Consider the following 13,718-nt stretch of genomic DNA (forward strand, 5'->3'; position numbering starts at 1 on the left):
GGGCGTCATGGGGTCGAATACCGCCAGCGCGGCGGGCTTTGTAGGCGACGCGCTGTAGACGCAGCTCACTAGCCCGTGTGCGCTGGTGGCAAGGCAGGGACCGATCCACCGCGACTGGCATTTCTTTCCAAGAAAGCCCGAGACAGAGCCCAGCGAGAACCACTGACGGCATGCCGCGCTGTACGCCACCAGCTGCTCTTTCCCACCGCTGGGCCTCTCGTGCCCACGTTTGTGCAGCAAGAGCCAGGCTGTTTCACGCGACGCCGACGTTCGCCGGATGGATGGCTCGATGGTAAGCTCCCGCCACGCACGGCATACCGCACTGCACCGCGCGACGTCGCGCAACGGTAGCCGCGAGAGGATGAGTACCGTCACGTCACTGGCGATACCGTGGCTGCATTGGGCGGCGGACTCTTCTTTCTTGATCTCCTTACCAACCATCGCGACCGTTGAAAAAGGTCGAATATTCTCCATCTTTTTTGGTTCTTTGCAAGCTTTTACACCAATTTCATAACCATAATAAGGTGGGGTTCAGGGTTTAGGGTCACTATGTCAGCTCTCACCAGACAAATTGTGGTGTGCGGACCAAGTCTTGTAGCATCAAGTTCTGTACACAGTGCTACAAGACTCAATGTTTCTAGGAAGAACATTGGAGCGAAGCTTGTTGCAAGGTAAGACTAGGTCTTATTAAAGATTTGATCTCAGATTGGTTCTTTTTTCCAAGAAACAACCGACGAGCTTTTTGTGGGAGAGCTCAAGCTAAAGCTAATGACAGAGATGATAAAAAGACCAGAGAAGTGAAGATGAGCTTTATGAAGATGAGTTTGGTGGACGACACAATTACACTTGTCCGTGTCCTTGCGGTACTATGTTTTGTGGCCTGTTATGAGGGCGGGTATCGCCTTTTGGTTTTCACTCTGGGCATGACCTTGTTTTGCGGTGGTGGCGCAATTGTCTTGAGTTTGGGTTTTGCGTTGGCGGTGGTGGCTGTGGAGTTCTTAATAGTGATGCCTTGCAGATTGGTATGGCTACTACTGCAGCATGTCAACATATCTGCCGTGAAACATGTGTTAGTGCAGCAAATCAAGGTGTCTGCTGCGGAAATTGCATTGATTTTGACCAAGCGATAAAACGAATTTGTTGACTTTCTTATTAATAGAATCCAAATTTCAAACTCCAAACACCTCTCTCAAAGAATATTCGCGCATTTTATTTACACCGTTTTCCATTTTTTTTACATCTTGGGAGCTATCCTAGAAAAGACACTTTTCACGGGTTCATTATCTTTTTCCACCGTGGTGGTGTCAACATGGTGGCGGTGGTGGTGGTGGCGATGGTGGCTTTCATGGCTTCTACTGCGCTCTTGCTCCTCCTGCTTCACCCTTAGAAACACCGACACTCTCCTCGACGAAGGCGATGGCTCCTCCTCTCCTCTCCTGCGCTTTGATTCCTCGCGAGACAAGGATGATTTGTAAGTACTTCTCGATCTGTAACTCTCGCCTCGATCTCGATCTTGCTCTCGCTTTCGATCTCGATCCGACGATGGCTTGTGTCTTTCGCCTGCGCTGCTGTGACCTTCATGGTGGCTCGACCTTCTATCCCTGCTGGTATCTCTGCGCTCCGAATCTCTTTCCCTGTAATCGTAGTCCTCGCTCCGGCGCTTCCTCGAGGAACTGTCGTCCCCGTTTTGATCCCTGCTGTGAACGTTTTTAGCCAGTGAAGCCAAACTCTGAATGCTAAGCTTACCTCTTTTGATGCTCGTGCTTTCTCCACGCTTCCGCCTTCTTGGCCTCGAATTCCTCGCAACTCATCGGAGGATACTTCCCGTATGGCGGATACTCAGCAAAGTCTCTGCAAACAATTTAAAGTGAGTGTGAGAAGCAAAAGAACCAAGCCAAGACGATCTACACAAGTACCTTTGAGGAAAAGGTGGCGGAACCATTCCCGCGTAAGCATATGGATCCGGCAGCAAAGGAGGTCCATTAAACGGGACGTCGAATGGAACTCCATAGCCACCATTGTAAGGCCCTCCGTAAGGCATCATAAAACCATCTCCGATTGGATGAGGGGCCCAGAAAGGAGCTCCATAAGGTCCAATTCCGTCAGGCATCCACGGCATTTGCTGGCCTGAATAGTTTAGTTTACCAAGTCAGTAAGAAAAAACCGGAGCATCGAAATCGAGGAAAAAGTACCTAGAGGAGTCTGCTTTGGCGGGCGCACTCGCTTCGGCTTGTTCTTCTTCGCTTGCTGACCCGGATTTCCTTCTTCGTTGGTATTTCCATCCGGAGGAGCGTCTTTCAAGCTGGCCGACTCCACCTCTGCCTCGTCACCTTGCGCACTAGCTTCCGGAGCCGGAGTTTTATGAGGGGCATCCTTCACCTCCGTCGTAACAGCCTTTTCCAAGGTCTGCGATTGATCTTTCACTGAGGCCGATAGAACAGGAGAGGCTGCTTTTGCTAGAGGCAACACTGACTCCATATCTGTGAACAATGTATTAGATTTAAATCTTCTCGACTCAAAACACACAACTTACCAGGAAGAATAACCTTGCTGCCATGATTCTCGGTGCTGCTCGTGGCCGCGTTTGATTCCAGAAGCCTCTCGATCGCATCACGTAATGTCTTGTTTGGAAGGAGGTCGTCGGCAAGCACATGTGTCGCTCCACAGACGCATTTGCCTTTGGAAATGATCTCATTTCGGATGCCTACAAAACCAGGACGTTAAAAAACACTGGCACTGAATTCTTCGCAATTGAAGCTTACATCTGTCACAGTAGCTCTTGAAGCAGCATTTACTCGTCAACACGGCGTCCTTAAGAACGTCCTTGCACAAGGGGCAGCGGAGTTCCGGAGGAACCTCGTTGACAACTTTATTTGACGTTAGTGAAACCACTTCTTTCTCAAAAAGCTCTCTGCAAAAGGTGCAAAAACATGTGATATACATGTCAGGAAAGTGAAGTGCGCATGTACGTCACGTACTCGTTTGGCCGCAAAACAGCGATCTCTCCATTCGGCATCGCATAAGAGCCATCGGGGTTCGCTACAAGCATAGTTCTGGGAATGCCAGTAGGAAGCTTGACCCTCTTAATGTTGTACGAGGGATCCTTGTTTGTAGGACAATGCTGGATGTAATGGCCTGTAACCACGAGAAATAACCGGTAAAGAAAAAACCCTCTGCAAGAGAATGAGCTTTACCTGGTTCATTGCAGCGATGACAAACATAACCATCCGGAGGAGTTTTTCTCATGAAGCCCGTGCCTAGAAAAGCAGAAGGCGCGTAAAAAAAAAAGCAACAAAAAGAAAAAAATCGTCCAAACCTCTTCCCATTCCTCGTCCGCCGCCACCACGACCTCTGCCTCCCACAAAAGCTTGCTGTGTTTGCCTGCCACGCACGAGAGTTAAAATACAAAACAAGCCTTCAACGTCAAGACACACCACGATACCTTTGCCACTCGGAGGCCGACGCGTCGCAAAACGCCTTGATCTTTGCCTCTTCCTCGGCTTTAGCCGCGGCATCAGCCACAGGAACAGTAGCTTGCGGAACTTGTTGGGCCTTCGAGGTTTGCGGGTCCTCGTATAAGTCGACACCAAAATCATCGCTCCAATCGGACTGGACAAAAGGCAAAGGATTCTCATGAGAAAAAAAGATTGACAAAAACGAAAGACTCGAAACTTACAGTGGTCGTCTTGACAGGATTTTCCACCTTGCTCAAGAGTTCCTCCACAACTTTGGGCCTGCCAAATACTCCAGAGTCATAAAAGCGGTGAAAAAAAAATGCTTACTCTGGCTTGGGCTCCGTGATGACGGGAACTCGAACTCGAAAAGTCCCTGGAACGCGACGAACCAGCACCGACGTGTTCTTGGGCACGAGAAATCCTTCGTCGGCATACTCTGCGAGCACACACATTTTTCCAAAAACCCACAAACACGTAAGCCCGAGATGAAACCCAGATCAGGCGAAGCTCGAAAAGATAGAAGAAACGAAATCGAAAAAAAGAGTAGAAAAGTTTATCAAACCTTCGTTAGTTTGCGAATTGGAAATCAAGAGATCAAAATCTGGAGGCCTTTCGAGCCTCATCTTGTCAACAATCCTCTCCTTGAGCTGGAGAATGGATAGAAAGGGGCCCTCAACAGGAACAGCGCTGTAGTCTTTGGCACTCTTAAACTTGTAATAAACAGCCATAGCCTTTTTTTTTTTCTTTTTTTTTCTTAGAGAATGGAACGAAAAAGAATGAAACACAGCAGAGATCCTGGAGCGATCTAAGGCAACAAAAGAATCTCCTAGAACCCTAGAACAAAACAATCAGATGGAGATGGAGCGGCGAGCGCCTAGCGCGAATTGGTCCTCCGGATCTTCGCGGAGAGAAAAGAGGGAGCCCTGGCGCCGACGAGCCGCTGCGCGTCCTTCACTCTTCCCCTTTGGCGAATGGCCCCAAACCCTAACAAGGGGTGTAATTCAAGCGCGTTTAAAGGGGCAGGGAATATTCGACCCTCCTGATCCAGCCGCCGGTTTGATCCACCGGCTGACAAGACACGAAAATGCCACGTGTAGGGAAAGTTAGAATGGAGGTTTGGAGCTAAAGTTTGAGATTGATTGATTACCTGATCGAGAAATCGATGGATTTACAATAGCTTATCAAAATGAAAGAGATGGCCACGAACTTGGTAAGTGTAAGTTGTATAGAGCAGCGCTGCAGCAGTCACGGAACCAAACGATACAAGGACTAGGTATCCAAACTCCTGGAATGAAAGAAACATCATAGAAATAGTTGGAGAAGAAACTAGAGAAAAAAAAATTTATTGGATTACCTGAGGAGACGCGACGATCATACCCATGACAAAGGAGAGCATTTCTAGAAACGATTGCAAGGAGTTTTGAACGCCACCGACAACTCCACGCTCGCTCTCCGGAACGCTAGACTGAATTCAAGGAAGGAAGGACATTAGAACACGAAGCAATAAAAAAAAAAACGAGAAGAATAGCTTACCTGCATAAGCTGAGTGACTGCCAGATCAAACGACCACAATCCGAAACGAGAGGCGATGATGCCGACGATGAGCAGCGCCGAAGAAAGTGCCGGCGTGTTGATGAAGATCGAAGCCACGCAAATCAAAAGGCAAGACCACTGAGACAATGAAAAGAAGCGCTCAAAGTTAGACCCAAAATCGAGAACTAGACTTTAGAAATAGTTTTGTTACCTGCATCCAGATCGACCAAAGCCCAGTTCGAACGGTTTGGAGATTCGCATGCATTACAGGATAGCAGCAAGTAGCAGCGACTCCCACACACGCTGAGACGCCTCGAGCAAGGCCGATCACATACGCCGGTACTTTCTTCCATTGCAAAGCTGCGGTCATCAGCGAACCAAAGCTGGAAAAACAAGAAGAAACAAAAAATTAAAGCCACAGAAAAATGGAAAAAGAGAATCGAGGAGCTTGCCTTAAGACTGTGAAGTAAATAAGAGCTAGAGCCACACCAGCAAGCACAGGCTCTTGCTTGAAATATATCCACCATCCCTGTACCAGAGAAAACTTTTCCTCTGTGCTTTGCTCTACCCGGTGATCGCTAGGTTTTTCGCCGGCTGTTAGATTCTCGGTGTCCTCTTGGTTGACAGCGGAAACGCTCTCAATGAGCTCTGGGATGGCTGAAATAGCCGAGACGAGAAGCCAGTACTCCACTCCCAGTGAAAGCAAGTTCCAGGCGGCAATGAGGACGATGCAAGCTAGAAGCGAGACGCTGCTCATGAGGATTCCAACGAAAACTGGAGCCAGAAGCTTGCAAGCCAAGTCGATGCGTCTCATTGTCGTGTTCATCTCCACGAGTAAGTCGGGTCTTCTACGTGAAATGCTCACGACCCTGTCACAAAATCGTGAAAGTTCACCCCACTGCTTGCTTAAACAATGTCAACTTACATACCAGTCTCGTTCCAAGAGGATGTTGCAACCGAGCCCAGCGAGAGAGCCAACAGCACCGAAGATATCGATCACACCAACAGTAGCAAAGAACACCGGCAGGGCTTTGATGGGCCGCAAAAGAAGGAGGATCATCAGCAAGGATGCAACAAGAACAGAGCCATTGCGTAGTCCAACCGAGACTTGTATCACCTGCATCGAGTGGAAGTCAGATGTGAAGCTTTGATCATCTCTGGCAATCACAAAACTTGAAGAAAAAAAAGACCAAGGATCACTTACTGTCAAGGGAAACGTTTTATCGATCCATTCTCCAACGTAGACACCCAACACAGCGATGCTAAGAGCTTCCCCGAGACCATACACCGCCGTGAGCACCAAAGACTTGGGCCAAATGCTTATCATAAAGAGCGACACATAGAAATCCCACATCCTGGGCGAACACAGGAATCAAATCTTAAACCTCTGATCGATCTTGAGCGAAGAACTCACCCGGCCCCCCATCGCGCAAGAAAATGCGCCGCATAGATGAAGTGGAGCGTCCGCTTGAATCCGAGTCCATCGCTCGCGGAGAAATCGTCCACATTTCGCGATCGCTCTTCTTCCTGAATCCCGCCATCGGCGACACTGCTGGAATCTGTGAGAAGGCGCAATGTGAGAGAAGGATCCATCGATTGGAGAAGCACAAACCCTAGAAGCTAGAGAAGAGAAGGCCTTCTGGATGCTACCTTTACCTGGTTGAAACCTCTCGTATGGCTGGATTACACAAAATGAAATGGTTAGGTGATTAAAAAATAAAACCATGTAAGTCAAACTCACTTTAATAGACTTCTTTAAAGTTTATTTTCGAGCCAATGAAAGAGAGAGAAAAGATGGCGAATCTCATTGTAATTCTTTAAGGCTTTTATACCTTTACTAAGATTGTTTAAAGTAAACATTATGTGTTTAGTATTAATAATTATTATTAATACTAAGAAGAGTCAACGGTCGGAACAGTTGGCTTCTAAAGACTTGGTCCGGGTTCGACTCCCGGATAATGCATTTTTTAAGACCCCATGGCCGCCTTCTCCAGGTTGCGAATCCCATACGCCAGGAACTCCTCTTGCGCTTGTTTGCTCTTGGAGCTACTGGAGCTCATCGTGAAGCTCCACTCGATCAAGCAACACCCCTCGCCCAGCGCCGTGAGCTTCACCGTCGCGGTGTAATCCTCGAGACCCATGTTGCCATCGACGATCTTGTAAGCCAGGGAGTGGCTCCAGTTATCGAGATAGATGAGCTCTTCCTTGACCGAGATCGACAAACCTCGAGCATCCGGATAGGACCGACAAAACCTCACGTTCCTCTCGATCTCGTAGCACTCTTGGATGCTTGGAACCCACCGGTGCAGCGAGAAGAAATCCGAGGCCACGCTCCAGGCCGCCGACAGAGGCGCCTTGATCGTCGCCGAAACTCTTCCTCGCACCATCTTCATCTTGATCACCCGGGTCACGCGAAAGATCACAGAGATCACAGAGATCACAGAGAACTACAAAGACAATCGACCGATTCGTGAGAGACGAGCGAGTTCGATGACCGCAAAGGAAGAGTGTTTGGCTCGTTTTATACTCGACGAGTGGCTGCTCATAGAAGCTGACTTTTGCAAACCAAAATGGCGGCCGCTCGCTCGCGTCAGAGCTGCTTTTTTCAACCATAGAGCTACGTTTTTCGATTGAAATCTTCCACAGGTAAGCTTTGGTACGACACACTTCGTACAGTTATAGAACCTTGTCCGACTCGTAGCTCTACACGTCTCTCTCTGCAAAAACCATATAAAAAACGCCAATGCAAGCTTTTGTACGATCGTACAGCTAAAGAACCTTGTCCGACTCGTAGCTCTACGCGTCTCTCCCCAAAACCCATATTTTTCACGATTGCGAGTTTTATGTTCCCGAGCGTATTCTCTCCATCTTTGCAGCTGCCATGGGCCTTTCTTTTCTTCTAATGCGTGTTTTTCGCTGTTAGTCAAGCCAGTTTATTTTGACAAATTTCTCTACGTTGGGATTGGAAAATCCAAGTTTGACCAGGAGGAGTGAATCTTTAACCCCTTTCTTATCCCCAAGAAAAGCATATTATCAGTGTAAAAATAGGCCTGGCAAACCCTCGAGGGAAAATGGGGAGGAAGCCGACAGACTTGGCGTACATCAGGCAAGAAACCAAGCGGAGGAACACTTTCAGGAAGAGGTGGGAGGGCGCGAGAAAGAAAGCGGAGGAGCTCCACATACTCACGCGAGCTCGGGTGAGACTCATGGCGAGGTTTGAGGGTGTCTTGTATGTGTATAACAGTAGTGCGGAATCCGATGTAAACAATGGGGTGGCGGACAATGATCATCAACAAGCGCAAGATGATGTGAATACGAGCAGCGTGGACGACAATGGAGAGGGAGAAGATGGTGGCAGTGAGAATGAAAATGTGTATGAGAACGACGAGAATGAGAATGGTGACGAAGATGAGGAAGAGGAGAGCGACGGAGATGGTGATGGCGATGGTGATTGGGATGGGAATGGTGAGGCCACTTTCAAGCCCTACCAACTCAACTTCAGTGACTTTTCCAGCGATTTGAGCTTTGCGAGCAGGGATGCGGTGGTTCCACAGGATTTGGAGTGGTGTTTTGAGAGGAAAACTCTGGAGCAGCAGCAGCAGACGACTGCTGTGACCAAAGTCAACTACTCGGAGTTGCTTACTGAGGACGAAGTCAACGGCTTCCTCAACTTCTGACCGAGAGAAGTTTCTGTACATACAAGTATTGTCAGGGCTCTCAGAGTACTCCTTGTCATCGAATGTAAATAAAATCACTAACCTTGAAATCTTTTAGAGGTTCCAATACTTGAATGCTGCCACGTCAGCGTGCCTCCTCCAAGGCACTGATTCAAAGTTTAGGGCACGGCAAGAGGATTAGAAGGCAATGGACAGCGACGAGAGCGACGAGGACGATGGGTGGAGCGCCAGCGTACGAATCATCACGCCACTGGACATGGACGCCACCGTCACGTTTAGCGACGTCGACGACGGGCCGAGCCACTGCTGCCACCACCACCACCACGATTGCCACAGAGAGATCGCTTCCAGCCGCGACGCGATCGATCTGATCGGCCCGGCGGATCCCGACCCCGAGTATCTCGACGACAATGTGTGCCCAGATTGCAAGGACAGCCACATCCTGGAGTGGAGTGGCGGCCCATCGCTGCCAAGAACATACCGCGAGGTTTGCCCCGCAGGCCAGTGCGATCAGTCATCCATCTCTTTGATCGACTCCTCTCTCCCTCGCCCCTACAATCCCCCAGTCTCCAATCCCCACTCGAGCACTGCCTCCAATACCTCCGCCGAGGATCAAGAGGTCGATCGAATCACCATCCGCGCCAGCGAGAGAGACATCGATCACATCACAATCCGGGCGAGGAGCCGATCCCCCGAGCGCGTCACGGTGAGCGTCACGGATCACCACTGCTGCCCGGAGCACCCGTGCTCTTCCTCCCAATCGCGCGATCGATCGTCCTCACCCAGCGGCCCGGTGGATCGCATCCGGATCCTGGTGGACAGCGAGGTGGACCACAAGATGGGGCAGCTGCGCAGCGCGCTGGACGACCGACTGGGAGATCGCATCGAGCGCGCCATCGACTCGGTGGTGGCCAGCAAGCTCATGGACATCACGGATTGCACATCGGAGAGAGTGCTCCGCCGGATCAACTGTATGATCGATTGCAAGATGAAAGAAGCGATGGAGATGGCCGACTGCGCCGTGAATTCACGGCTCCGGGATGCGCTGGAGGCGGTGATGAAGGATCTACAGCGTTGCAAGAATAGATTAAACTCGTAGCCAGGAAGAAGGATAAATTTGAAGAGCCCTAGATTCCATTTGCCCTAAAACTGACGCGGCAGAGGCTTGTTGGTGACAAGTGGCAAGTTTGCCACGTGGCTACTCATGAGCATGCAGCGCGACATGTGTCACTCTATGCGTTTTCAAGAGCTCCAGCGCATTAGGGCTCTTCAGCTTCTCTCTCCCTAATCTTCTCTCGCAAATCTCCTTCAGGCTCGCGCGGTCTCTCTCTTTGCTAGATCATACAGCGATGGAGTCAACCGAGGGCCTGAGCAAGAGATCGCTGGACAAGCTCAGCGATCCTGCGCCAGAGGAGGACAAATACCACGGCAAGAGCCCCCAGCGGCAGCAGCAGCGCGGCGGCGTTCGATCGCTCGCAATCGCAGTGGCAGCGCCATTCCTCCTGGGCGCCGCGATTGGATTCCTCTTCGGCCCGGACAAATGGTACGCAAATCTCCAGAAGCCCTCTTGGAATCCACCGGGGTGGCTGTTTGGGACCGTTTGGAGCGCCATCTATCCCCTCATGGGGCTGGCTTCGTGGCTTGTCTGGGCCAACGGGGGCTGGCACAAGCAGTCCTACCCTCTCACTCTCTACGTGGTTCAGTTGGGGCTTAACCTCTTGTGGAGCGCGGCCTTCTTTGGGCTCCATAATCCCCTGTTGGCGCTGGCGGATATAGTGGTGCTGGTGGTGGTGGTGCTTGCGTGCATTGCTGCGTTTAAGCCCGTCAACCACGTCGCTGCCAATCTCATGCAGGTGTATTTGGCGTGGATCTTGTTTGCGCTTGCGCTGAATGCGAGCATCTGGTACATGAATATGGGTGTCGGTGGTGCTGGTGTTGATCCTGATCAAGCACAAGTTGCAACTGGTGCTACAAACCAAGAGTAAGGATTTGTAATATGATAGTTTACACGTTACTGTCACGTAAACGTTTGTGTTATATATTATATATTCACTTGTCAACTTGTTCTCTTATCTTGTAGTTATCTAAATCTTGTAAACCATATTCCAGCCAGCATTGTTGATGAGAATCTAGGCAAACCAATTGAGAGTAAAGATTTGTAGTATTAGTGTACACGTTATTGTCACGTAAACGATTATATATTTCTTTTCTAGTTATATAAGCAGGAAAACAAAATACCTCGACCAAACCTAGAAAACAGCCTTTGTTAGATCAGTCCACCTTGGTGCCACCAGCACCAGCCTTGCAGCTACGATCTGCAAACCAATCACGGGGAGAATGAAATTAGCGTCCACTCGCGAGGAAAAAAAATAAAAAAGGAGAAACTTACGCTGAGGGAGGGGCTCCCCTGCGAATAAAGCTCATTTCCTCAACAATGTTTCTGTAGCACGATCATCTTTTGGAGATCCGCTGGCTTCCAGGGGGCAACACCATCCCCCATCACTACTCTCATAAAAGCGTCTTCCACTTCGGGAGTGGAAATTCCCGGGTGCCGGCAACTCAAACCACCGGGAGAGGCACAGTCACGTACATAAGATCAAGATTGTGGGATGAAAGCAAGCCTTACCTCCGGGGAGACAAACAAGTTCCCCACAAGAGAGTCGCTGTCCGGGTACACAATTGGCTTTTTAAAACGTTTCTCATTGTACGCAATTCTTTTCTTCAATTGCGCGTCCAAGCTCTCCACAGGGTAATTCAAGTTTTTCTCCATCAGTTGGAACTCTGGGAAAGAGAATTCACTCGGTGAAATTAATGAAAGACACTTACGTGCAAACGAGTCCTTGTCGACTTCATCGTTTCTCATTGCGATGAGTCCTCTCACTTCCAGTTTTCCATATGTCCACATATCCGAGCACAGAACCAAGTCATAAACCGGAGTTCTGTGCCCCGCGAACAGGTTCCTTGTCATCTCCTGCGACGTCCTTGGAAGAGTCCATGGTTCGCAGCATCGTCATGGAACCATTTCCTTTCTACTTGGAGAACGAGCTTCTGCGGATCAAACTCTTGAAAGCTCGTTAATGGCTCTTTCGTTCTCGGCGCCTGACCCTCTACATAGAAGCCGAGATCGCAGAAACCCCACCCAGTCTCTCCATCACCAAGGTCCGGGCCTCCATTCTCGGATTTCTGAGAGTCTTGAGAACCCTGTAAACCTGGATCATCCTGTTGAATCAGATCTTCACCTCCCATGAACTCCGCCACGTTGAGACATGGCGGAAACAGCAGGGAGAGAGATCTTCACCCGTTTGGTTCCAGAATGCCGCTGAAAATCCTCCTGGAGATCTAGCACTCGTGCGATCTTCGTTGCAGTCGTTTGAATGACGTCGCAAAGTCCAAAAAACAAAGAGGCAAGCACCGAATGTCCTTGCCGGTCGCCTCTGCATCCCTCTCCAAAAAGGCTGTAAAGCATAAAAACGTGTTAAGCTATAGCACATAGATATAGAATTGCTTACTTGACTATTGGAGAAACCATTCGCAACTCACAACTGAGCATAGCCTGGAACAAAACCTGTGTCGAACTTGTCGATCGTTTGTTGCTCCCCCTTGTTCTCCGCAGTGATGGAGACGATGTTGATGAATGGATTACCTTGCCAAGGAAACAATCAAGATTCAAGAATTGGAGAAGGAAGCAATCAGGAAGTGGAAAGGGAAGCACTTGTGAGGAGGCACATTGAGTGCGTGTACATCAATACGGGCTCTTTCTTGGAGCCGCGAGCGCGAGGTGATTCCTAGTTTCTCGTCCTCGCGTCCTCGCTTCATTAGCGTGTTTCTAAGGGCGATCCAGATTCTTCTTGATTCTTCTTGGGTTTTGTTTAAGGAAACTTTGGCTCCTAATAGTGGATCTTATTTGTATTGCAGAGCATCAGCTTTTGTCCCATGAACATTAAGACTGGGTATGAAAGCCTGCGCATCAAAGAAAGAAGTGAGAAGAATTTTTTTCTCTTAGACCTTCAAGGATTGAGCTGCTCATACTAGGGCGTAGGAGTGATTATTTGCATAAGAATTAATCTAGTGCAAATTCGTGTGATGATCGTGCTTGTACTCCCAATGTTTCTGTACATGCATCTTCCCTTCAGCAGCATTATAAAGGGTTCCCAATAGATCTTCTTGAGCTTCTTGTGAAAACATGGGTGAATTATGAATATTTTGCTTTCGCTTTTGGAGTTTTTTTTTCTAAAAATCAAATATATTTTAGTTATATATTATTAATATTTTGGTTTGATTAAGTAAACCTAGGCTTGAATATTTGTTGTTATTCATTTATATTAATATTATATTTATAAATAATAAAATTTTTTACACACTTCCTAATCTTGTATTTATAAATTATAAACATGCTTATAATAATAAATTTCTGATTGCTCAATTGGATTAACAAATAATACTAAACAGAAATAACACTACTATTAAGAAGAACCATATGTAACAAAAATAAATTATTTATTCAACTGGTACTTTTTTTTATGTTTTTATAATATAGTAAAAAGAACTAACACTTTCCTTTATTGAAGCACCATTAACAAACTCTGTCATTGTTGCAAAAGCACCTCAATCCCTCCTCACATGCTCTTGCAAACATATAAAGTATTTTGTTTTATTGCTTAGATTATATATAATATGCAAGACTCACATGAACATTTCATTTTTCTTAATCTTAGGAATGTCATTATATTAATTTCTGTATTCATAAAAAGCTATTTTAAAAGTGGTGTGATTTAATATTAAATACACTAGAGGATTCCTACATTATATTAATATGCTATAAATTTAATATTTTAATATTTTTAAAAATATTTAAAGATTATTTTAAATTTTAAATTTTAAATACAATATTTTTAAAATTCAATACATGATTTTTAAATTGAACTACTAGGTAATTCACATAGCATTATTATGTTTGATTTCCATGTCACCAAATCTACCACCGTATTATTTGGTATATGTATTGCACATCATTAGATAACTAAATTTAACAATTAGATCAACTCAGTTGGAC

The 13,718-nt window shown here is 47.5% G+C and overlaps 3 protein-coding genes across 6 annotated transcripts; 1 reads left to right on the forward strand and 2 right to left on the reverse strand.

Annotated features, from left to right (window-relative positions):
* Positions 1 to 1,189: 1,189 nt before the first annotated feature.
* Positions 1,190 to 4,210, reverse strand: LOC9632434 (E3 ubiquitin ligase PQT3-like). Of its 2 annotated transcripts, none has more exons than XM_024675207.1 (13): positions 4,018 to 4,210; positions 3,783 to 3,891; positions 3,677 to 3,734; positions 3,443 to 3,609; positions 3,317 to 3,381; positions 3,195 to 3,257; positions 2,979 to 3,135; positions 2,763 to 2,911; positions 2,534 to 2,704; positions 2,193 to 2,480; positions 1,917 to 2,127; positions 1,747 to 1,851; positions 1,190 to 1,694 (listed from the first exon to the last, which is right to left on the reverse strand). In XM_024675207.1, the coding sequence occupies exons 1-13, from the start codon at positions 4,181 to 4,183 to the stop codon at positions 1,235 to 1,237; spliced, it is 2,169 nt and encodes a 722-aa protein (XP_024530975.1). In that variant the 5' UTR covers positions 4,184 to 4,210; the 3' UTR covers positions 1,190 to 1,234. The 2 variants fall into 2 exon arrangements, with proteins under 2 accessions (XP_024530975.1, XP_024530974.1); XM_024675206.1 differs by having other exon boundaries at positions 1,190 to 1,697.
* Positions 4,202 to 6,642, reverse strand: LOC9632435 (solute carrier family 40 member 1). 3 transcript variants are annotated; one of them, XM_024675211.1, is made up of 9 exons: positions 6,403 to 6,613; positions 6,193 to 6,343; positions 5,918 to 6,105; positions 5,441 to 5,857; positions 5,200 to 5,371; positions 4,989 to 5,126; positions 4,810 to 4,920; positions 4,603 to 4,740; positions 4,202 to 4,523 (listed from the first exon to the last, which is right to left on the reverse strand). In XM_024675211.1, the coding sequence occupies exons 1-8, from the start codon at positions 6,579 to 6,581 to the stop codon at positions 4,624 to 4,626; spliced, it is 1,473 nt and encodes a 490-aa protein (XP_024530979.1). In that variant the 5' UTR covers positions 6,582 to 6,613; the 3' UTR covers positions 4,202 to 4,523; positions 4,603 to 4,623. The 3 variants fall into 3 exon arrangements, with proteins under 3 accessions (XP_024530979.1, XP_024530980.1, XP_024530978.1); XM_024675212.1 differs by lacking the exon at positions 4,202 to 4,523 and having other exon boundaries at positions 4,571 to 4,740; positions 6,193 to 6,547; positions 6,601 to 6,642; XM_024675210.1 differs by lacking the exon at positions 4,202 to 4,523 and having other exon boundaries at positions 4,571 to 4,740.
* Positions 6,643 to 9,916: 3,274 nt separating this feature from the next.
* Positions 9,917 to 10,748, forward strand: LOC9631740 (translocator protein). The gene has a single exon (XM_002970255.2). The coding sequence runs from the start codon at positions 10,015 to 10,017 to the stop codon at positions 10,648 to 10,650; it is 636 nt and encodes a 211-aa protein (XP_002970301.2). The 5' UTR covers positions 9,917 to 10,014; the 3' UTR covers positions 10,651 to 10,748.
* Positions 10,749 to 13,718: the final 2,970 nt, after the last annotated feature.

This window comes from Selaginella moellendorffii, unplaced genomic scaffold (genome assembly GCF_000143415.4).
Source record: "Selaginella moellendorffii unplaced genomic scaffold, v1.0 SELMOscaffold_14, whole genome shotgun sequence".
Classification (NCBI taxonomy): Eukaryota; Viridiplantae; Streptophyta; class Lycopodiopsida; order Selaginellales; family Selaginellaceae; genus Selaginella; species Selaginella moellendorffii.

Coding starts and splice junctions, on each gene's coding strand:
- LOC9632434 (XM_024675206.1), bottom strand. CDS start 4,183: ATGGCTGTTTATTACAAGTTTAAGAGTGCCAAAGACTACAGCGCTGTT. Junction 3,892..4,017: donor CAATTCGCAAACTAACGAAG/GTTTGATAAACT, acceptor GTGTGCTCGCAG/AGTATGCCGACGAAGGATTT. Junction 2,705..2,762: donor CAAGAGCTACTGTGACAGAT/GTAAGCTTCAAT, acceptor CTGGTTTTGTAG/GCATCCGAAATGAGATCATT.
- LOC9632435 (XM_024675211.1), bottom strand. CDS start 6,581: ATGGATCCTTCTCTCACATTGCGCCTTCTCACAGATTCCAGCAGTGTC. Junction 5,858..5,917: donor ATCCTCTTGGAACGAGACTG/GTATGTAAGTTG, acceptor ATTTTGTGACAG/GGTCGTGAGCATTTCACGTA. Junction 4,741..4,809: donor TGATCGTCGCGTCTCCTCAG/GTAATCCAATAA, acceptor CTTTCATTCCAG/GAGTTTGGATACCTAGTCCT.
- LOC9631740 (XM_002970255.2), top strand. CDS start 10,015: ATGGAGTCAACCGAGGGCCTGAGCAAGAGATCGCTGGACAAGCTCAGC.